This window comes from Hemicordylus capensis, chromosome 12, assembly GCF_027244095.1.
Source record: "Hemicordylus capensis ecotype Gifberg chromosome 12, rHemCap1.1.pri, whole genome shotgun sequence".
NCBI lineage: Eukaryota > Metazoa > Chordata > Lepidosauria > Squamata > Cordylidae > Hemicordylus > Hemicordylus capensis.
This window is the reverse complement of record NC_069668.1, coordinates 5854092-5875430: the sequence shown is the minus strand read 5'-3', so window position 1 is coordinate 5875430 and position 21339 is coordinate 5854092. Positions and strand designations below refer to the sequence as shown.

Sequence of the window (21339 nt, the reverse complement as noted above, 5' to 3'; positions counted from 1 at the left end):
TAACAGAGCCTTGTACGATGATCTGAACCGAAGAGGGGAGGTGGAATTGTCTGGGAGGAGGTGCTCTCTGAGCAGAACCTGAATTGCCTGGGCACAGAAGCTTAAGCTAGCTTTCTTTCTTTCTTTCTTTCTTTCTTTCTTTCTTTCTTTCTTTCTTTCTTTCTTTCTTTCTTTCTTTCTTTCTGTAAGCACATGAAAGCCCTCTTGTGACCTCCTTACCTGTTCTGGAAAAAGGTTTCCAGCTTGTCCTCTTCCAGTGGTGATGGCCACTAGCTTGGGCAGCTTTAAAAAGGGGCTTAGACAAAGTCACGGAGGACAGGTGATGGCTGTCAGGGGCTACTACTCTAGTGGCTGTAGGCCACCTCCAGCCTCAGAGGGATGATGCCTCCGAATCCCAGTTGCAGGGGAAGAACAGCAAGAGAGAGGGCATGCCCTCAACTCTTGTCTGTGGCTTCCAGCGGCATCTGGTGGGCCACTGTGAGAAACAGGATGCTGGACTAGATGGGCCTCCTTGGGCCTGATCCAGCAGGGCTGTTCTGACATTCTCTGTCTTACTCTGTGCCTCCTGCTGCCTTGTAGGACAGTGCGGCAGTCCAGATTCTTCTGGAGATCTGCTTGCCCATGGAAGAGGAGAAGCCTGTGGGGGGTGGCTCTGGCCGGCTGCTGAAGAGCATCCCGGGCGCTGCTGCAATCTCCAGTCCTCGGAAGAAGCTGGAGGAGGAGGAGGAGCACGAAGGGGAGAAGGAAGAGGACAACCTCCTCTGCAACCTGCGTGAGGTGCAGTGCCTCATCTGCTGCCTCCTGCACCAGATGTTCATTGCGGACCCCAACATTGCGAAGCTCATCCACTTCCAGGTGGGTGCTCTTCCTGCTGCTTTGTTCCAAAGCACAATAGAAACAGAATCCCAATAGTTGAGCGCATTGAGCGGCCACCGTTCCCTTGGAGAAAAACAAGTCAGAGTTCTGAAGTGATCTTCCTGAAGAGCAGGCCTACCCAACTTTAGCCCCCCCCACCCCACTCCCAGCTCCGTTTGGACAACAACTCCCAGAATCCCCAGCCACAGTGGTCAATAGCCAGGGATTAGGGGAGTTGTAGGCCCACATCTGCAGGAGGTCCCAAGTTGAGCAGCCCTGCCGTCGAGTGCGTTCATTAGACCAGATTCCCCAATATTTAAAGTGTGCCCATTGCTCACTAGGATGACAGTGCAGAGACCATTTTTGTCTGGTAGATCATTTGCAGATATGATTATTGTAATTCAGAACAGGGTCGGCAAACTTAATTGTGGCTGGGGATGATTGGAGTTGTCCTTCTGCAGCAGCTCGAGCATCAGGGTTGCCTGTCCCTGGCTTTAGAACCTGGTGCTGTTTGCTTTAGGAAAATCCAGACGCCCAAATGTTCTGTTCCTTTCTCACTCCAGCAGGGTTATCCATGCGAGCTGCTTGCACTCACAGTGGCCGGCATCCCGTCGATGCACATCTGCCTGGACTTCATACCTGAGCTGATTGCCCAGCCTGAGTTGGAGAAACAGGTTCGTGGTGTGTGTGTGTGTGTGTGTTTAGCAGCTGCCTACAACCCCTGCCCCCTCACCCAGTCACCGGAAGGACAGGTCCAGCACTTGATCCTGGGGAAACTGGGCCCAGCCTGTCGAAACATGGTGGCCGTGTCGGTTTCATTGGCGTTTGGACCTGCAGACGCTGCTGAACCAGCAGTTGACGTCACATTAGGGATGTAAAGATGCCCTGGTGGGCCGGAACCACCCAGAACTTGGTGTTGGGGGGCTGGGGGCAAGGTCAAATTTCGGTGCATTGAATTCCATTAAAATGTAATTATTAAAACTATTCATGGAAGCGAGTCTCTTCTCTGCGGTTAGGAGCGAGATGATTTTAACAGAAAAGGTGGGGTGGCAAAGAAACATGTTGTAGTTCAGTAACATCTGGAAGAACCCTGGTTGGGGGCCACTGAATTAAAGACACACACACACACATACTCACTCACTCACTCTGCAGCCACCGTCCAAAGTGAGGCAATTGTCCCGGGACCATGGAGGCCTGCTTGGCGATACTTCCGAAAGCCCAGGCCTGCTGTCTAGGGCAGAGGTGCATAACTTCGGCCCTCCAGTTGCTATATTTGGACTACAAGTCGCATCATCCCTGACTGTGGCTGGGGGTGATGGGAGTTGTAGTCCAGTAGCTGGGGGTCCAAAGTTGCACATCTGATTTCGGGTGTCGGTGTCCTGCCTCGGAGGTGAGGCAGGTGGTGACCAGAGGGTGGGACGTACTCTGTTCTGAGAGACAGCACCGTCACATAGTGAGAGCCGCCTTTTTATCGGGATTACCGTCCTTCTTCTTCTTCTTCTTCTTGCCTCCCCAGATTTTTGCCATCCAGTTGCTTTCTCATTTGTGCATCCAGTACGCTCTACCGAAATCCCTCAGCGTGGCGCGTTTAGTGATCAACGTCATGGGGACGCTGCTAACGGGTAAATTGGAACCCTGTAATGAGTCAGAATTTGGGGTCGGGAAGTGGGAAAACAAGTCGGCCGAGTGAGAGCAGTTGAATGCGAAAGGAGAATCTTCGCCCTCAGCTGTGACCAGCTCTCTGGCTGCAGCAGAGCTGATTCAGTGAGGCCCTCTCCGTCGGTTCTCCTGGCTTCTATCCCCAGAATGATCTTCAGGTGGGATGGTCTCTGGCAGTTGTCATTACAATTCTGTAACGTTATGTCAGTAGCCGGTATCTGAATTTGCTTATTTTTCTCTTCCTTTCCCATCCATTCTTCTTTTTGTATTGCATCTGTTGGATTGTATCCCGTTTATCGAATTGTAATTGATATATAAATGTAGTTAGAAAATATGTTCAACTGTGTTTGCTTTCATTAATCTTATCTCCTCCTTTCTTAGTTGTCATTGTCACAGGCAAATTTAGGAACATAGGAAGCTGCCATATACTGATTCAGACCATTGGTCCATCTAGCTCAGTATTGTCTTCACAGACTGGCAGCAGCTTCTCCAAGGTTGCAGGCAGGAATCTCTCTCTCAGCCCTATTCTGGAAATGCCAGGGAGGGAACTTGGACCTAGATGCTCTTCCCAGAGTGGCTCCATCCTCTAATGGGAACATTTTACAGTGCTCATACTTCTAGTCTCCCTTTCATATGCAACCAGGGTGGACCCTGCTTAGCTAAGGGGACAAGTCATGCTTGCAACCACAAGGCCAGCTCTCTTCTCCAATTTAGGTTTGAGGTGCCTCATGGGCCAGGTGAGGGCAGTGTTCCCTCTAATTCTTTTAATCTGTGTGCAGAAAGAGTCTTGTTCTGGGCAGCAGGATCAAGGCTGTGTGTGCGCACGTGTATTCAGAGTGGGGCCTTCCTGATTCCACCTGAGTGGGATCTAAAATTAGCTGAGTGGACATCAAAAAACATGTTTGCGCACGGACATGCACACGCCTTAGAGCAGACTTGCTCAACTTTGGCCCCTCAGCAGTTTTTGAACTATGACTCCCATAATCCCCTGCCGCAGTGTTCAGTAGCCAGGGATTATGGGAGTTCTAGGCCAACATCTGTAGGAGGGCCAAAGTAGAGAGCCGGTCTGCCTTATAGGGGATCACGGGTGGGGGTGGGGGGTTAGTCTTACATTTTTGTCCTGCTGTTTTTCAACCGCAGGGAGATCCTCTCTCCTGCTTCTTGTCCTCGCAGCAACCCTCTGAGGTAGGTTAGGGTGATTGGCCCAAGATCATGATGCCCAGGGAGCTGTTTATGGCCGGCTGGGGATTTGAACCTGGATCTCCTCAGTCCTCAACCCAGCACTCTAACCTGGGTCTGCTCAACTTTGACCCTCTTGCAGCTTTTGGCCTACAACTCCCACAATCCCCCACCACTAACCTACCTCACAGGGTTGTTGTGAGGAGAAGCATGCCTATGTACCTCGCTCTGGGCTCCTTAGAGGAGGAGCAGAATATAAATGTAAAAATAAATAAATAGAAAACAGCTGGGGGGAGGTTGAGCAGGCCTTCTCTAACCACTATACCATGCTTCTGTTGTCTCTCCAGTTTTAACGGAGGCGAAGCGCTATTCCTTTTTCGTGCCCACCTTGCCTTGCCTGGTCTCTTTCTGCCAAGCCTTCCCTCCGCTGTACGAGGACATCATGTCTCTGCTCATCCAGATCGGGCAAGTATGCGCCTCAGATGTTGCCACAGAGACGAGAGATTTCAACCCAATAATTACACGTAAGTAATTCTGCTCAGTGTGCATGGGCAAAGAGGTCCCTGCCCCAAGGGGTTCACAGTCTGTCTTTAATGGTCACCAGGCAACCCAATACAGGAGGGGGCAGGAAGCCGAGGCAAGAATAACTTGGGGAAGGATATGTTGTTTTTATTTACACATTCTTAGGCCTAGTAACAGTATTAGTCACAGAATTCAGCTTCCTAAGAATCAGTGCTTTAAAAATAAGTTTCTAGCCCTGGAGAAGATGTGAAACACAGGAAAGTGCCTTATACTGAGTTGGACCATTGGTCCATCTAATTCAGTATTGTCAACGCTGACTGGCAGCGGCTTCTCCAAGGTTTCAAGCAGGAGTCTTTCCCAGCCCTACCTGGAGATGGTGTTGGGGATTGAACCTGGGACCTTCTGCATGCAAAGCAGATACTCTACCACTAAGATATGACACCATCCCCAAAGGTGGCATATTTGGATCTCCCATCCAGGCTTTGACCGCACCAAGACCTGCTTAGCTTTAGCAAGGTGGCTGTATCGTTTGCCCGTAGACCCTGCTCTGGGGCCTCAGAAATGTGGACGGCGCGTGGCTGAAATCTCAGCATCCAGAGACATTTCCTTCCTGACAGTTTATAATGGGGCAAGGGTGTTCAGTGACTTGCATTTCTCCTTTCCTCTTCCCATAACTAACAGCATGCTTAGTCATTTGAAATAAGATAATTCATGCAAATGTCCTTATTTGGATTAATTTATACAGGATGCATAATTCAACTTGCGCTTACCCAGCAGACTCTTAGTTTCTTACCCTCTCAAAGATATGCAGTTCCTAATTTCCATTAGTAACCGTAGCCCTTTCCTTTGCCTGTTGGCCTTTAAACCATTCCTAGGTTTCCAGCAGCTGAAGGAGAAGCCGCATGAGCAGTCGAGGCTGCCGAATGAACCCGCTTACAAAATGGGTGCCGGAGACACTGGCAGCAGGGATCCCAACGTCCTGTTGTGCCAGTGTGTCGAGAGCACGTTCGTTGAAATCATCAACATGAGTGTGGGCGGAGTTTAAGTGTGAACCAGGAACGGGACAAGTACTGTGGAGGTTGTCAGTTTCCTGCTGGTAAAAGCAGTCGAAAGCCAAAGCACCAGCCAGGAACAAGCAGTGTATTTTTTTTATTTTTAACTTGGACTTCAGTTGTGGCTGAAGGATATGAATCCTGCTTTCAGTGAAAGCATTGAAGGTTTGTACAGTGTTCTGAATAGCTCCTTCCTGTACAGGATACCCATTTGCTAGGTTTTTGGAGTGAGAGACTCACAGGGATCCAGTCTGGGTTATGAAACAGCCTTTGGAGAAGCTATTGCTCAAACTCCTCTGAGAGCACTTTGGAAGAAGCAAATGATGCAATAGGTTTTTTGGCTGAGGCAAAAGCAAAAAGAAAGCTATATGCAATGGTAGGGCCTTACCATTTTTGCCTTACCTAAAGTTGGCTATGAGGCATTTGGCTGGGACCAAGAGTTTTTAGCCACTAGAAAGAGGTCCAGGTAGGTGCCTACTGCTGGTTCTCCATTGTCCAGACTTGGCATATTGGCTTCTCATTCCCTGCCTTTCCTGTAAAATTAGCCAAATTTTTACTTGGGTTTGAGTAGAAGTGTCTCCAGTAACTTCTACTGTGATGTCACTTTCTGAATACTTTTGAAAATTAATCAGATTTTAAAAAACACCACGCACATTTTGGGATGCTTCTTTCTTTAATACATGTGAGGTGTCTGAAAGAAAACGTTCCAAAAGCACCATTTTTATTTTATTTTTTAATGCTGTTTGTGTAAAGAACCTCATTTTTAATAATGTTTGACAGCTAGAGCAAAGCTTAACAGCAAAGGCTTTTTTTTTTTAGTTCTGACGCAGGTGAGTTATATAAAGTATAATGTGAGCCTTTCTATGGGAATATCTGAGATTCTTTTGTTTGGATATGAATCTTGGGAAGCTGATATTTGTGTCAGGAAAGTTCATGTACATAATAGTCCTGAAGTACCAAAGTGATAGATCATTAAGTTTTTTTTCCAGCAGAGGACTGAAAATAATGTTGGAGTCCTCTTGACTGACGATCATATTGTGAGTAAAAACCAGACTTTAGCCATAGTTAAGTTTTTTAAAGGGAAAGAGGTACATACCAAACACCTGTTTCAGTGTACAGTTATGAAGTACTTCATATATCCTATGCTTACACCTTTTGTAGGGAAAAATGCGCCCACCAGATCATAAACGACTACTCCATGCTAATTTCATTGTGCTTGAAGCAATCTTCAAATACTTCCACAGATGTTCACCATTTCCCTGTTTTTGTTTTTCTGATTTCAGAATTACACTTAAACATCCCTCCACCAGGGCCCCCAATCCATAAATGGGCAATTCCAAGAGTAACAGAATCAGGCACTGAACCACTTTTTCAACAACTGTCTCCATAAGCAAATTTAAAAGTTCATATTCTATGTATTCACTGGTAAAAGAACATCTCTCACTCTAAGGCCATATTTTTACAAAACCCCTCAAATATTATAGGTAGTGTCTGAAACATGCCAAATAAATCAGTAATGGAATCAGCAACAATGTCCAAAAACTCGGATTCTATTAGTGACATGTTTTGCATGTTTTATATACTACCTATAATATTTAAGAGTTTTGTAAAAATGTGGCTTCATAGGAGATGTTCTCTTGTGTGTGTGTGTGTGTGTGTGTGTGTGTATACAACTTGAAGATTTGCCTTTGCTGCAATCATTGAAAAAGTTGTAACATGTCTGATTCTGTTACCTTTGGAATAGTCCAAATGTAACAGGATTTGGATGTTGCATTTGGAATTTATGGAGTATACAGTGTTTTAGTTTCATTCTGGAAGACTATTTTGCTCCCACACAAAATACAAACTTTTCAAGATAGCACATCTGTTTAAGTTCATGATGAATCCACCAAATTGGTGCTGAAAGTGTCCTGCAGAAACAACATTTCGTCCATCAGATACTTCAGCATGTTCTGCTGAGATGGTCACAGCAAGGCTCATATACCTCCTTGCCACCTGTATTGTCAAAACCTGTCATTGTGTGTGTTTTTATATCTCCGCAGACTCTAGCGGGTTGGTTTGTTACAGATTCCGATGTAAAATGTGTATAAATCTTTGTATGTGTTGGGTTGTCTTAGACTAATATTTTTATATACTGTTCGGAACTTTTTATTTTGATGATACACAATGGAAATGTGTGTTTATAAACATTTGTACTGTTCCCTTGATCCTTATTGGTGTTTTGTATTTTGAAAAAAGAAGGGCCAGTTTGAGGAGAGTGGATGGTTAATCTGGGGGAAACACTGCTGGTGGAAAGGAGTGCAGAGGTCACAGGCTGAAATTTTATGTATTGATTCAAAATAATTTACAGTGAGTCTGTTCTCCAAACTGGTGTTAAGAGGAAAACTATTTCCTCCTAGTCTGCTGCAGAAAGTGACTGTGTAACAAGCTAAGCAAAAAAAGTATCAGCTTTTATTTCGGTCAATGACCAGAACACAAAAAAGAGAGAGAGAGAGAGAAACATCATAAAATGGCAATACGCAGCTTGCATGCAAGGCCACAGAATTAGTACTCATACTATCAAATTTAGACAGTAATAAATCAAGATAAAAGTCATCTGAATGGCCAGGAAAAGACTTCAACAAGGGTGAAATAAAATCTAAATGGGCATCCCTGTAGAGGTCACAGTAAAGAATAAAATGTGCAGTGGACTCAATAGCACCTGAGCCACAAGGGCAGAGGCGCAAAACGTAAGGAGTCCCCTTGAACCTACCCTTAAGAACAGATGTTGGAAGAACATTAAGACGTGCAAGGGTCAAGGCACGCCTAAATTTAGGAAATGTTATGTTACTTAGGTAATCAGCAGGCTTAAGATTGTAGAACTGGTTACCTATATACAAACCTCTAGGTATTTTGGAAGCTTCAACCTGTAGGTCAATATCAATTACTCGCTGTTTAATAACCTTCATAGCTGTGGTAAAGCCCATCCTAGCGAGTTCTTCAAGTGGGATCCCATAAAGTTGAGATTTTATTTTGAGCAACCGTTTCCATCTCGAATCAAAGGAGTTGGTCATAGTGAGAGGGATTAATCCCGCTTGTGAGAACTTCAATTTTAACCAGAATAGGAAAATACATTTCCAATAAACCGATTCCAAAGTATAGAGGCCTGCCTCCCGTCTAATAGCGGCATTTGAGACATTATTTGGGACCTGGAAAATGGATCTAAGAAATTTTGTCTGTATGGCCTCCAGAGGTGAAAAATTGCAGAAAGGGACCAATTGTGCACCATACATAAGCTGTGGATGTACTTTAGTAGCAAAGAGTTTAATGGCAGCAGGTGTATATGCAGCGCCCTTCGTGAAATAAAAAGATCTAATTAAGTTGACCAAATGCTGGGCTTTCTGTATGGCATAGTTCAGGTGGGCCTGGCGGCCTCCCGAAGCATGGAAGACTATTCCAAGGTATTTAAATATTTTAACTTGTTCAATTAATTGGCCATTTATTTTCCATACATGGGGCTTGGGGCGTTTGGCAAATACCAGTACTTTAGTTTTCTGGTAGTTTACCTCAATGGCCTCCTCTGCACAAAAAGAGCTGAGTGATGCAAGTGCCTGCCTTAGGCCAACTGGAGTCAGTGACAGGAGAACCATGTCATCGGCATACAGCAAAATTGATATATGTTTATGAGCCAGTTTGGGCGGATGAATAGAAGGAGCATTCATATGGGTTACTATGGAGTTAATATAGATGTTAAACAAGAGAGGGGCTAAAATACACCCCTGTCTGACTCCTCTATGTGTGGGGATTTCAGCAGATAAGTGACCCCGTGCACTACAACGAACTCTTAGGGACGTATTTTCATGTAGCTTATAAATTAATAATAGGAGACGCTTATCTATGGATAAATCCCTCAACTTAGCCCAAAGGTGGCCCCTAGAGATGGAATCAAAAGCATATTTTAAGTCAATGAATGCCGCATAGAGGGCAGAGCCAGATTTACAAGTATATTTCTCAGCCAGGTGTTGGAGTATAAAAGCCTGGTCAATGGTCAAACAGCCTTCGCGAAATCCGGCTTGTTCAGGTGCCAGTATGTTATAGGCATCAATCCAGTCAGCCAGTTTTGTCAGGAGATGTTTCGCATATAATTTAGAAATAATGCTCAAAAGGCTAATTGGGCGGTAATTTGCGGAATCTTGTCTACTTCCTTTTTTATAAATAGGGATAATTAAAGCAACCCCCCCAATCCTGAGGAATTTTGGCAGTATTATCGATAAATGAGAATAATGAAGCAAGAACAGGGGCCCACCATTCTAAGTTAGAGCGTATCCTCTCTAATAAAACGCTTGGTGTCCGTCCGTGGACGGACACCAAGCGTGCGTTCGTGCCTGGCCTGTTCTGGGCATGCGCGAAGCACATGCCCAGAACAGAGCAAGGCAGCCGCGAACGCCAGCACCCGGCAGCCATGTTGGGGCTGGGAGAAGGAGAAGTGGCCGCCGCCCACGCCAGGAGGAGAGTGCGGGTGAGGCGGCAGAGCCGCGGCCACGGCCAGAGGTGGCGGTGGCCGCAGCGGGGCAACTGGCGGCAGGAGTGCGGGTGAGGCGGCGGCAGGGCCAGAAGTGGCCGCCGTGAAAAAAAAAAAGCGGCATGGGAAACGGCGGCCCAGAAGTGGCCGTCGCAAACAAAGAAGAGAGGCGCCGGGGGAAGAGGTGGCGGGGAAGCTGGCCGAGGTGGCGGTGGAGCCGCCGCCGGTAAAGCCGGGTGGGGGGGGAATCTTGGGGCCCGATCCCACCATTCCCGCCGCCCCCCCATATTACTAAGGGCCAAATTGGCCCTAACAAATGCTGCTGCGGACGCCGACGCCGAACCGCCCTCCCAGCTGCCCGATCCCACCATTTCTACAGGAGAGAGGAACTCGCTAGCAGAGCTCCTCTCTCTGCAAAGGCTCTTCTCAAACTGGCGCTTTGAGCAGAAAGGACGCCCTTTCCTCTCAAAGCACCAGTTTGAGAAGAGCCTTTGCAGAGAGAGAAGCTCTGCTAGCGAGTTCCTCTCTCCTGTAAAAATGGTGGGATCGGGCAGCTGGGAGGGCGGTTCGGCGGCGGTGTCCGAGGTGGCGGGGGCCAAAGCCATTACTAGCGCCCGTTTTTCAACGGGATAAAATTCACTTGTAATTTCAATAATGATGTGGTCGATCCCGGGAGCTTTACCGGGTTTAGTTTGTTTGACAAGGGCCTCAATTTCTGAGCATGTAACCAGGTTCCAATGGGAAAGGTCAGAAGTATTTAATTCTAACTTGGCTTCTGTGGAATCAGTTTGACTGTAGAGTTTATGGAAATGACGCTCCCATAACTCCGCGGGGACAATAAAGGTCGGCGAGGAGGGAGCTCTCACGTGAGAAGAAGAAATAAGTCGCCAGAACCTTGTTTGATTCCTTGATTTAGCCGCATCAATTAGTTCAGACCATTTTTCTTCAGTAGATTGAAATTTCTTAAATTTCAGCAATTTCTTGTATTGATGCCTCAGATTAAGTAGATCCTGCGAGCTGAATACAGAGGCACCTTCAGCATGGGATTTAAAGGCCTGAATGAGGGCCCTCTTGGCAGCACAACACTCGGAATCAAACCATGAGCAGGAGGGGGTTCTATGGCGCTGACTAGCTGGTGGACAGGAGTTGGTGAGCATGGGTGAAAGAAGACTAATTAGGCTATCTTAAAGATCTAAGATAGTCGGAGAGGAAATCTGTAATCCTCTCCCAATTAGGGCATCTCGCAAAGAGATGGCATCCTGAGAATTTAGGAACAAATTTACTTGATTAAGCAGGAAAGGAGACCATCTCACTCGCTGGAATATAGGTCCATCATTCCTGCAAAGGTCTTGTCTACAGTCTAACCTAGCAAGGCCTTTCCAACCAATATTCAGAACCAGGGGGAAATGATTGCTCTCTGGTCGATTAACAACTTGAAAATTCCTGAGGCCAAACCACGAGAAATAGCCACATAGTCAATTAAGGAAGGTTTAGCTCCTGCCCAGTGTGTAAACTCTGCGGGAAAATCAGTGGGAACCACTCCATTAAGACAGTGCAAATCCAACTTATTAAATGACTGAAGTAAATTTAAACCAGAAGCATTAGCTCTAGAGTCTTTAGAGCGTCTAACGAGTAAAGGGAATGGAGGTTCCACAGTTGGAGGGTAACAATGAAATCTGGCATAAAGAGCACCATCATCCAGGCCAATGCGAGCATTGAAGTCTCCCACCAGTACATAATGTAAATTATGCTGTGAAATCTGGATATCTGAAATGAATGCTTCTAAGTTTAGCCAGATCCCCCTAACAAGAGTGTGTGAACCTAAAGGTGGGATATAGATATTTATCAGCACTAAATTAAAAACCCCAGGAGTGAGTAGAACAGCTAATGCATATGGGTCGAGGGAGCCAAGGTAAGTCAATTTGCATTGCAGGGATGTAGATACAAGGACCACAAGACCACCCTTCAGTCTGCCCCTGCCCCCTTCAGCCTTGGCAGCTAGTAGAAAAGGTGTATAACCGGGGAGAAAAAGATCTCCTGTTAACCATGTTTCTTGGAACATCAAAACATCAAAGTGGGAAACAAAAGTTGAAAAGTCCGGGTCACGACATTTGCTGTTCCAACCACCGATATTCCAGGCTAAGATCGATATCTGTTCTGGCCCAGCCAAAAGTCAATCAGTTGGAATCTGGGTAGCTGCGGGAGTAGAGTTAGTCTCAGGTTCAGATAGTATGGCATCAGTGGCCAGGGGTTCTGGCAGCAAAGAGCAGTTGGGGAAGTTGGTTGGTGCAGATAATCTGCAAGTGGAGATAGGGTCATCTTGAGGAGTTGGAATAGTTGAAATGCAAATCAGACTTGTGTCATCATCAGATGAGAGAGTAATAGGGTCTTCTGTAATTCTTAGGGTAGCAGGAGAAGGGGAAGATGGGGCAATTGCAGTATCAACAGAGTTAGCGGTAACATCCTTAATAGTTGGGAATGAGGGACCATTATCGTTGTCATCCGGGAGAGGCCTAGCACCAGTCTTTTTTAGAGCTTTAACAGGAGAAGAGTGCTGTTTAGAATCCAGCAAGGAAAAAATTGTGCAAAAATGGGGGTCGTTTGCCAAGCCCACCCAATGGTCTTCCTCAATTTGGCCATTATCTTGTAAAGCCATGTATGCCAATTTCAACGTGTCCACGTCCATAGGAACATCAGCAGATAGATGGTTAGCAGGAGAGGAGTTCCCAGCTATGGAGAGAGAAGCAGCTTGACTTTGTTTACTCAGTTCAGCCAAACCGTCGGCTACCGCAAGCAAGGACTTTGTTGTATCCGATAAGGGAAGTATATCAGCATAGTCCTGTAATGCAGAAATAAGCTTTGGAGCAGCATAAAAATTTAAGGTTTCTGCCTCAGCTCCTTTCTCTTGGGAGGGAGTCTTAGTTGAAAGTACACAGGGAGGCTGACCTTGAGGAATGGAATGCAATGTTATCTTAGGCCCGGGTGTTTTACTGCTTAGCTTTGTTCTCTCGAGGCTGCAAGGCCGAGGGCGAGGTGCAGAGAGTGGTGGATTTGTCTCCCTCACAGCTAGGGGTTTAACAGTAGAATTTACAAAACATCTCTGGGTTGAAATATTGAATCTGGCCAGATACTCTCTAGATCGAAGAAGTAGCTCTGGAAAACTGGAATTCCTGAATGTGAGTAAAATCCTCTGATTATAATTCACATCTGGTAAATGTTCATATTTAATAAGGTCATAGCTTGAGATAGAACGGGCAGTTAAAAGGCTTATTGAGCGAAGGATAGCAGTTTTGTGGATCCAGTTATAACGGTTACATGGCTGACGAGCAATAGAGAGCATAACACAATTAGGTTGAAGTCTGAGGTTAGCTTTGTTATCAGGTGAAGGGAAGGATATACGATTTAATGGCCCATTAGCCGGGCAAAGCTATCTTTGTTTTAGTATTGCCTTCACGGTGGAAACAGGAGCAAGACTGGCTTTGAGTTAAAACAAGCTTCATGATCTCACCTGTTTTAGATTCCAGTCTCTTTAGTGTTTGTAGAATATATTGCAGCGTGCCTGCAGTTAAATTGCAGAATTGAGATCGAAGAATGTTTTGATCAATGCTACGCTGCGTCTCCTGTGAGGAGCCATTCGGAGGGGGATCAGCAGAGTCATCCCCAACAGCAGCTTCTGTGGAGGCACAAATATCCTCTTAACGGAGCAAATCTGTTTTGTAATGAAATGGAAGTTGAGGCACTCACAGATGGCAAAAAGGAGTCCAGCTTCAGCTGCTTGGAACGTCTCTTTGAAGCCGGGACTGAAGCAGGGAGACCAGCTCCTGTGTAATTCCTTCTGCCCATCCTGAAGGGCTAAAAATACTCTCCCAGGTGTAATAAAAAGTAGAATGAGAAATATAACAAGAAAGATAAATAATCCAGAAAGTAAAATAATAAAATAGCAAAGGGATAATCCAGAAAAAGGGCCTCTACAGGGGAAAAAAGAGAAAAACTGGAGGAGCTGAGAGGAGTCAAACTATCCGTCGGCCATATTGGCTCCACTCCTCAGCTAAGCATTATCATATTGAATGCTTGTTTCAGGGCTTGACAAATCCCAGGTGCTAGAGAGCCATGGTACTTAGAAATTTAACCATGGCACCTAGACTAGGGTATCTAGATCAGGGTTTCTTAACCTTGGCCCCCAGATGTTGTTGGACTACAACTCCCAGAATCCCCAGCCACAAAGGCCATGTCTGGGGATTCTGGGAGTTGTAGTCCAACAACTTCTGGGGGCCCAAGGTTAAGAAACCCTGATCTAGAGGAAGAGTTACTTAATAAATCTTTATCCCAGGATAAAGGGAAGCTCATTTGCCTTCCGAATCCACCGTCCGTTATGAAAACTGGTAATTTTGTCAAGTGTTCATTGCCTGGCTGCTGAATGTTTGGGCTGCCTCCTAGATTCAAAGAAAATTTGTCAAGGCCTGGCTTGTTTAGTAAAGCTCTTATAAACCATGGCCAGCTACGAATGGAAATTGTTGATTGTCTCAAGAGCTACACCCTGTTTCAGACTTCTAGACTACAGTGGTCCCTCGACTTACGAAGTACTCGACATCCGAAGATTTCGACATACGAACGACAAAAAATACCGGAAGTCATTGCCGGTTTAGATGCGGCTTCCTCGACCTACGAATTTTTAGATGCGGTTTCCTCGACTTACGAGTGTTTCCGGACCTCCGTGGATGCGCTTTTCGACTTACGAAAATTCCGACCTACGAACGTGCATTCGGAACGGATTATCCTTGTATGTCGAGGGACCACTGTATTTGGCAAAGCAGGTGATGACATTTGGGGGGGCAACATTTTGAAAACTCTGAAATGAAACCTCTTGTACAGCAGTTCACATGAAACTGACCGGAACACAATCCATTCTGGAGAGAGAGGCAAAATAAATACATATACATTGAATGATTTGACTGATTAAGTGCCATCAAGTCAGTGTCAGCTCTTAGCCACCACATAGATAGATTCCCTCCAGGATGATCTGTCTTCCACTTGGCCTTTCAGATCTCTCAGTGGTGCATTCATGGCTGTTGTCATTGAATCCTTCCACCTTGCTGTTGGTCGTCCTCTTCTTCTCTTTCCTTCAACTTTTGTCAGCATTATGGAGTTCTCAAGGGAGCTGGGTTTTCGCATCATGTCTCTGAAGTAGGATAGTTTGAGCCTGGTCATTTGTGCCTCGAGTGAAAATCCTGGATTGGTTTGTTAATCTTAAATAAAGCAGTTCTTAATCCTCTCTAATAAAACGCTTGGTGTCCGTCCGTGGACGGACACCAAGCGTGCGTTCGTGCCTCCCTCGGCGGTTCCGCGCATGCCCAGAACCGCCGAGTCAGAAACGGACAAAGGGATCAGGCGGCCATGTTGGCCAGTTCTCCTGCCGCCGCCTCTGCCCGCCCGGAGGAGGAAAGGACTGGGAAATACAGCGAAAGGGAAAAACAGCGGGAAAGACGGTGGGGACGGGAGGGAAAGACGGCGGGGACGGGCAGGGAAAGGCGGCCATGCTGGGAAAACAGCGGGAAAGACGGTGGGGACGGGAGGGAAAGACGGCGGGGACGGGCAGGGGTCCTTTGCGTCCATAGCGGCAGTTTGGGCAGCAGCATAGCACAGAGAGGAGCTCTGTTCTTGAGCTCCTCACTTCCACTGTGCAAACAATTTTTTTTTTCTTCGCCCTACTATCACGGGCTGGAGCGGGTAACGTGGGCTCGGGCAGCTGGGTGGGCGGGTGGGCGATAGGCGGGGGCGATGGCCTTCTCATGGGCCCTTTGGGCCCGTAATCAATTGGGGGGAGGAGCGAGGAAGGGGATTTTGGAAAGCTGGGAGGGCGGGTGAGCGGGCGGCAGGAGGACAGAGGGAGGAGGGGATAATGGGAAAAAACACACACCAGAGAGAGAGACAAAGAAAAAAAAACACTTAAAAAAAACCATTTAAAGGCGGGAGAGAAAGCTAGCGCCCGTTATCATAACGGGCTTAAAAATACTAGTGTTTAATAAGTTTTAATAAGAGGCGTAAGTTTTGGGCGGTACAAGAATATGTTGAATGAATGAATGAATGAATGAATAAAATGATGATAAATAAATCAAGGCGAGCTGTAAGTGGCGCGGCCTCTCGTCGCATTGGGCGCCTCAGCCCCCACCCTGCGGTTTCTTAAGCAACGACCGGAAGCTGCTGCCTTGGACTCGGCGGCGGAAACGCGGGGGCGGGAGCGCAGGTGGGACTGACGTCCTTCGTGGATGCTGATTGGCTGGCAAGCGGATGGTGCGGAAGGCGGGAAGAGGAAGGCCGAAAGGCTCGGGGAGACGAAGAAGAAGAGGTAATCTTGTCTCGCGCGCGTGGTGGAGAGGACGGGGCTCGATATGCGCGCGCAAGGGCGCTTGGGCAGGAGGAGGGGGCTGGCCGCGCCCCCCACCCTCGCATCGCTCTTCAGAGTTTCTCCCACGTCCAGTGAGTTTATGAGGTGGGAATAAAAACCCCACCAGGGACCCTCGAAGTCCAAACAGAAGATGAAGTCACATTCGGAGGGAGGGGAGGGGGGGCAAGGGGAGCGCTTTGTGGGGTTTTCCTTCTCAAGCTAGTCTCTCACCTCCCACCCACCCCGCGGTCGTTTTAGGGCCACTCCCGCAAGCCATTCACCCCTCCTCACGTTTCAGGGAGGGGGTGGGAAAAAATGAGGGGTGAGGTCGCTGTCCTTTATCGTGACAAAGGTGGGGTGTGTCTGTGTGTGTGTGGTGGGCGAGGAGGAGGAAGAGAGGGATGCAGCCTGGTGGACCCAGGGAGCTGCCACTTACTGAGTCAGGCCCTTGGTCCCTCTAGCTCAGTGTTGTCTGCACAGACTGGCAGCTGCTTCTCCAAGGTGGCAGGTTGGAGACTTTCCCAGCCCTGTCTCGGAGATGCTGCCAGGGAGGGGACTGGGGACCTTGCTTCTGACTGCAAACAGGCAGGTGCTCTTCCCAGAGCGGCCCATCCCCTCAGGGGAATATCTTATGCTCACACGTCTCCCATTCAGATGCAAACCAGGGCAGACCCTGCTTAACAAAGAGGACAATTCACACTTGCTATCACCAGACCAGCTCTCCTCCTAGAGGTGCCAGAGGGTTTCACCCTCTCTCCAAGGTTGCAGGCAGGAGGAGTCTCTCCCAGCCCCATCTTGGAAGCTGGACATCTCTGCATGCAAGCAGGCAGGGGCTCTTCCCAGAATGGCCCCATTATCCCCTGAGGGGAATACTTTACAGTGCACACACATGTCATTTCCCATCCAAATGCAAACTGGGGAAGACCCTGCTTAGCAAAGGGGACAAGTCATGCTTGCCCCAGCCCCTATCTTGAAGATGCTGCCAGGGAGGGAAACTGAGACCTTCTGAGTGCAAGCAGGTCCCCTGAGAGGAATCTCTTCCAGTGGTTTCACACATGCAGTCTCCCATCCAAATGCAAACCAGGGCAGGCCCTGCTTAGCAAAGGGGACAATTTGTGCTTGCCCCAGTCCCTATCTTGGAGATCTTGTCAGAGAGGGAAGCTGCGACCTCCTCAGGTAACCTCTTACACTTGATCTCCCATTCAGATGCAAACCAGGGCAGGTCCTGCTTAGCAAAGGGGACAACTGCTGGTGACCACCAGGCCAGTGCTACTACCATGACTACAACATATGTCTATACTGCTGTAACCAACGCTTCCCAAGCAGTTTACATGGAGGAATAATAAAGTAAATAAATAAGATGAATTGCTGTCCCCAGAGGGCTCACAGTCTAAAAAGGAACCTAAGAGAGACACCAGCAACAGCCACTGGAGCAATGCTGTGCTGGATATGGAGAGGGTCAGTTGCCCTCTCCCTGCTAAATGTAAAGAGAATCGCCATGTTAAAAAGGTGCCTCTTTGCCCAGTTAGCAAGGAACTCTTTTGTCCACTAGTGCTTCACTACTGGGTGACATTCAGAGTTAGGTATGGTAAAGGTAAAGTGTGCCATCGGGTTGGTGTCGATTCCTGGTGACCACAGAGCCCTGTGGTTGTCTTTGGTAGAATACAGGAGGGGTTGGCCATTGCCTCTTCCCACGCAGTATGGGATGATGTCTTTCAGCACCTTCCTGTTTCACTACTGCCCAATATAGGCATTTCCCATAGTCTGGGAAACATACCAGCGGGGATTCGAACCAGCAACCTCTTGCTTCCTAGGCAAATTACTTCCCCACTGAACCATTAGGTGGCTATGTTAGGTATGACTGAGACCCAAATTAATTGTATCTTATTTATTTCAGTGGTGCTCAGTCTTGACTAACTAGTCTGTGTATATATGTGTGTGTGCTCTGAGTATTAGCAGTGTTTTGTTTTTCATTTAAAATGAAACAAAGCAACAGTGCAGTATTACATCACAGTCTAAGTAATTCACCAGAACAAACAAAAGCCCCCAAACAAAAATATTACCTACTAGTAATTTTTAGCCCGTTGTAATAACGGGCGCTAGCCTTAAGGGGAGCTACTGCCACCTCTTGCTGAGGCCGCGGCCGCCATCGGGGCTAGTCGCCCCGCCACCGCCTCACCCGCACTCTCGGTGGCGTCGCAGCCGCCGCCAACGGGGCCAGTCGCCCCACCGCGGCCACAACTACCTTTGGCCGAGGCCGCGGCTCCGCCGCCGCCTCGGCCACACTCTCCTCCTGCCGTTGGCGGCGGCCGCTTCTCCTTGGCCCGCCGCTTCTGCTCCTCCCGGCCCTCTCGCCGTAACGGCGGCGGCCGCCATCGGAGCCAGTCGCTCCGCCGCGGCCACCGCCTGGTCCAACATGGCCGCCCGTCTCTGGGCGGCCGTATCTTTTTCGCCCGATCTGGGCATGCGCGGAGCGCATGCCCAGATCGGGCGAAAAAGACACGGGCGGCACGGACGCACGCCCAAGGCTTTTATGGGTAAGGATGTTGGTGGTGTTGGTGGTGCTAATTTTAGCAATAATATTGCTAATATTATTAGCAATAACAATGTTGGTGTTATCATGAATATGATTATTAGTGACTTCAGACTAAATTAGTGATGACTAAATCCCATTAAAATGAAAGGGGCTTAAATTAGTCATGACAAACTTGTTTCTCAATGGTTTGTCGTCATAGGTAACTAAGCAGTCTGGATGTTGCCCATTTTTACTTTTTGTGGGGAAGAACAATAATTTGGGTGTGGCTGACCTACTAAGCCACACCTGAGCAACTTAGTGTAGGATAGTCTGCAATATTATCTCATTTGGAGTGAGTGAAACTTCCTCAACTATGTATAAATTCATACACACATTAGGGAGGATAGTTTCATCCTGGCAAGAGGTATACATTTGTGTGTGTGTGTGTATGTGTGTGTGTGTGTTTGATTAGCTAGGTTATAGCTCTGTGTGTATGCGGGGGGTGGTGGAGTTCATTTCTGTATCTTTGTGTTTCCACATTCAGCACCTTTTTATGCCTACCATGACATAATTAAGACAAAAATGCATGGCAGGTGCATATGCGTGACATGCACGCGTGCCGGTGTGTCAAGGTGTCGAATACTTCTGGTTACATCCGGTAAAGGGGCAACGGGGCGGCAGGGAGGTACGCTGCTGCCCCGATGGACTTTTAGGAAATTGAGCACTGGTGGGGGAAATGTGGTGGGGTGGCAGGAGTGTACCCTCTCCCGCCCTTAAAGGCAGACACACACACACACCCCTCCGTCAAACCTTCGAGCTGGTCAGTGTTCAAACCTGTCCGGAGGCCCATAAAAGGACCTCCGAACAGGTTCGTGCACATCCCTAATTCTGTGTATCCTTTGCAACGTTCCTGAAGAGCTGATGCACTGTTAAAATTGTTTTCCCTTTTTACAGCAGGTGTAGATGAGAATTCTGAAAAGGAAACACAGTTATGTCATCAGCATCGGAATACACAATTGGGGGTGTGAAAATTCTCTTCCCTTGCAAGGCGAACCCTTCACAGCTTGCTATGATGAATGCAGTAAGTTGTGTGATAAGGAATGATAATTACAATGTAATAGTGAACAATAAGAAAAAGTAGTTTCTGACTGCTCCTTGCTTGTCTTCTCCGGGTATCCTATTAGAAAATAATAGGAAAAACCAAAGGGAATATGGGGTAGATGGGATGCATATACACATAGTTTGTGATGTGATAGCCAGATGTAATTGTGTCTTCGTAGGGGTTTACTGTATCCATATAGCCTCTAATCACCAAACAGGTCTAGGAGTTCCTGCCAGATGATGTAGAATTTCTCAGACCAATCTCCCTTGATACCTAGAATCCTTCCTTTAGTTTCCAGATCTAATCTATTAATATTCATTATCTTTGCTCACAGATTGTCAAGGGGCTAAACTCTAAGCAGCATTGCTTGCTGGAGAGCCCTACTGGAAGTGGGAAAAGCTTGGCGTTGCTCTGTTCAGCCCTCTCATGGCAGCAGTCTCTGTATGGTAAGCTGTTCCGTACTGTTCATACTGTTCAGAGGAGAGCTGAGCTGATCTTGTGGTAGCCAGCATGGCTTGTCCCCATAGCTAAGCAGGGTCTGCCCTGGTTGCAGATGAATGAGAGTCTAGAAGTGTGAGCACTGGAAGAGATTCCCCTCAGGGGAATGAGTTGCTCTGGGAAGAGTAGAAGTTTCCAAGTTCCCTCCCTGGCAGCATCTCCAAGATAGGGCTGAGAGAGATTCCTGCCTGCATCCTTGGAGAAGCCGCTGCCAGTCTGTGTAGACGAATCTGAGCTAAATGGGCCAAAGGTCTGACTCAGTATATGGCAACTTCCTATGTTCCTTCCTGTTTCCCATCATAGGAATCTGGTCAAAGGTTCTAAGACTTGAGCCAGCATCCTCAGGTTCCTGAATGAATCTCTTTATTGCTGTACTTGACCAGATTTCAGCATTATAGTACAGTATTTACATTTAATGTAGTTGGTACAGTCTGTCTGTCAGTTGACATGGTTACATTTAGATAAAAGAAGTTCACCCAAACTGGGAGCACATCCTCACATAACTGATAGGGGGAGTCTTTTGCCATTACTTGCCGCATCTTGTATGCAATGGCACAAAATTTGGCTACACAGGAGGTAACATATGTAGTCTTATCTGCAAGAAGATAGGTTGCATAAAAATCCATTGGTCTTCCCTGTAAGTTCTCTAAAAAGGGTTAAATCAGAGATACTACATTATTGATCCATTTAGGCTTTGTGTGCTCAAGTCCTGTAGACATTCTGGCGCAGCTGCTCATACGGGCGGACAGTATATTACTCCCGAGTAGTCCTTTTGAGTAACTCCTGAGGAGTACTATTGAGTAACTTAGTCTAGATGTCAGCCACTGTTGGCAGGCAGTAATGAAGCCTTTTGCCCCTGGTCGAGGACAGGGCTATCAGTGGTTACTAGTCGTGATGGCTATAGGCGACCTCCAGGCTCAGGGGCAGCATGCTTCTGAATACCAGTTGCAGAGGAGCAATTGCAGGAGAGAGGGTCTAGGCTTCCCATAGGCATCTGTTGGGCCATTGTGGGGAAACAGGATGCTGGACTACATAGGCCTTGGGCCTGATCCAGCAGGGCTGTTCTTACAT

The 21339-nt window shown here is 47.4% G+C and overlaps 2 protein-coding genes across 13 annotated transcripts in view; both read left to right on the top strand.

The window, feature by feature from the left end:
• INTS2 (integrator complex subunit 2) overlaps positions 1 to 7467 on the top strand; it is a 59803-nt gene extending 52336 nt beyond the window's left edge. For 4 of the 6 annotated variants that reach the window (XM_053275230.1, XM_053275232.1, XM_053275228.1 and 1 more), the window contains exons 20-24: positions 580 to 855; positions 1419 to 1529; positions 2372 to 2477; positions 4041 to 4217; positions 5091 to 7467. In XM_053275230.1, coding sequence (XP_053131205.1) covers positions 580 to 855; positions 1419 to 1529; positions 2372 to 2477; positions 4041 to 4217; positions 5091 to 5260 — 840 coding nt within the window. In that variant the 3' untranslated portion in view covers positions 5261 to 7467. The remainder of the gene's footprint in view (positions 1 to 579; positions 856 to 1418; positions 1530 to 2371; positions 2478 to 4040; positions 4218 to 5090) is intronic. The other 2 variants (XM_053275231.1, XM_053275234.1) reach the window with 1 other exon arrangement.
• An 8571-nt stretch (positions 7468 to 16038) lies between these two features.
• BRIP1 (BRCA1 interacting helicase 1) overlaps positions 16039 to 21339 on the top strand; it is a 294634-nt gene continuing 289333 nt past the window's right edge. For 4 of the 7 annotated variants that reach the window (XM_053274533.1, XM_053274532.1, XM_053274536.1 and 1 more), the window contains exons 1-3: positions 16039 to 16114; positions 19623 to 19749; positions 20105 to 20216. In XM_053274533.1, the coding sequence (XP_053130508.1) occupies positions 19660 to 19749; positions 20105 to 20216 (202 nt within the window). In that variant the 5' untranslated portion in view covers positions 16039 to 16114; positions 19623 to 19659. Of the gene's footprint in view, positions 16246 to 19622; positions 19750 to 20104; positions 20217 to 21339 lie in introns of all 7 variants that reach the window. The other 3 variants (XM_053274535.1, XM_053274531.1, XM_053274534.1) reach the window with 3 other exon arrangements.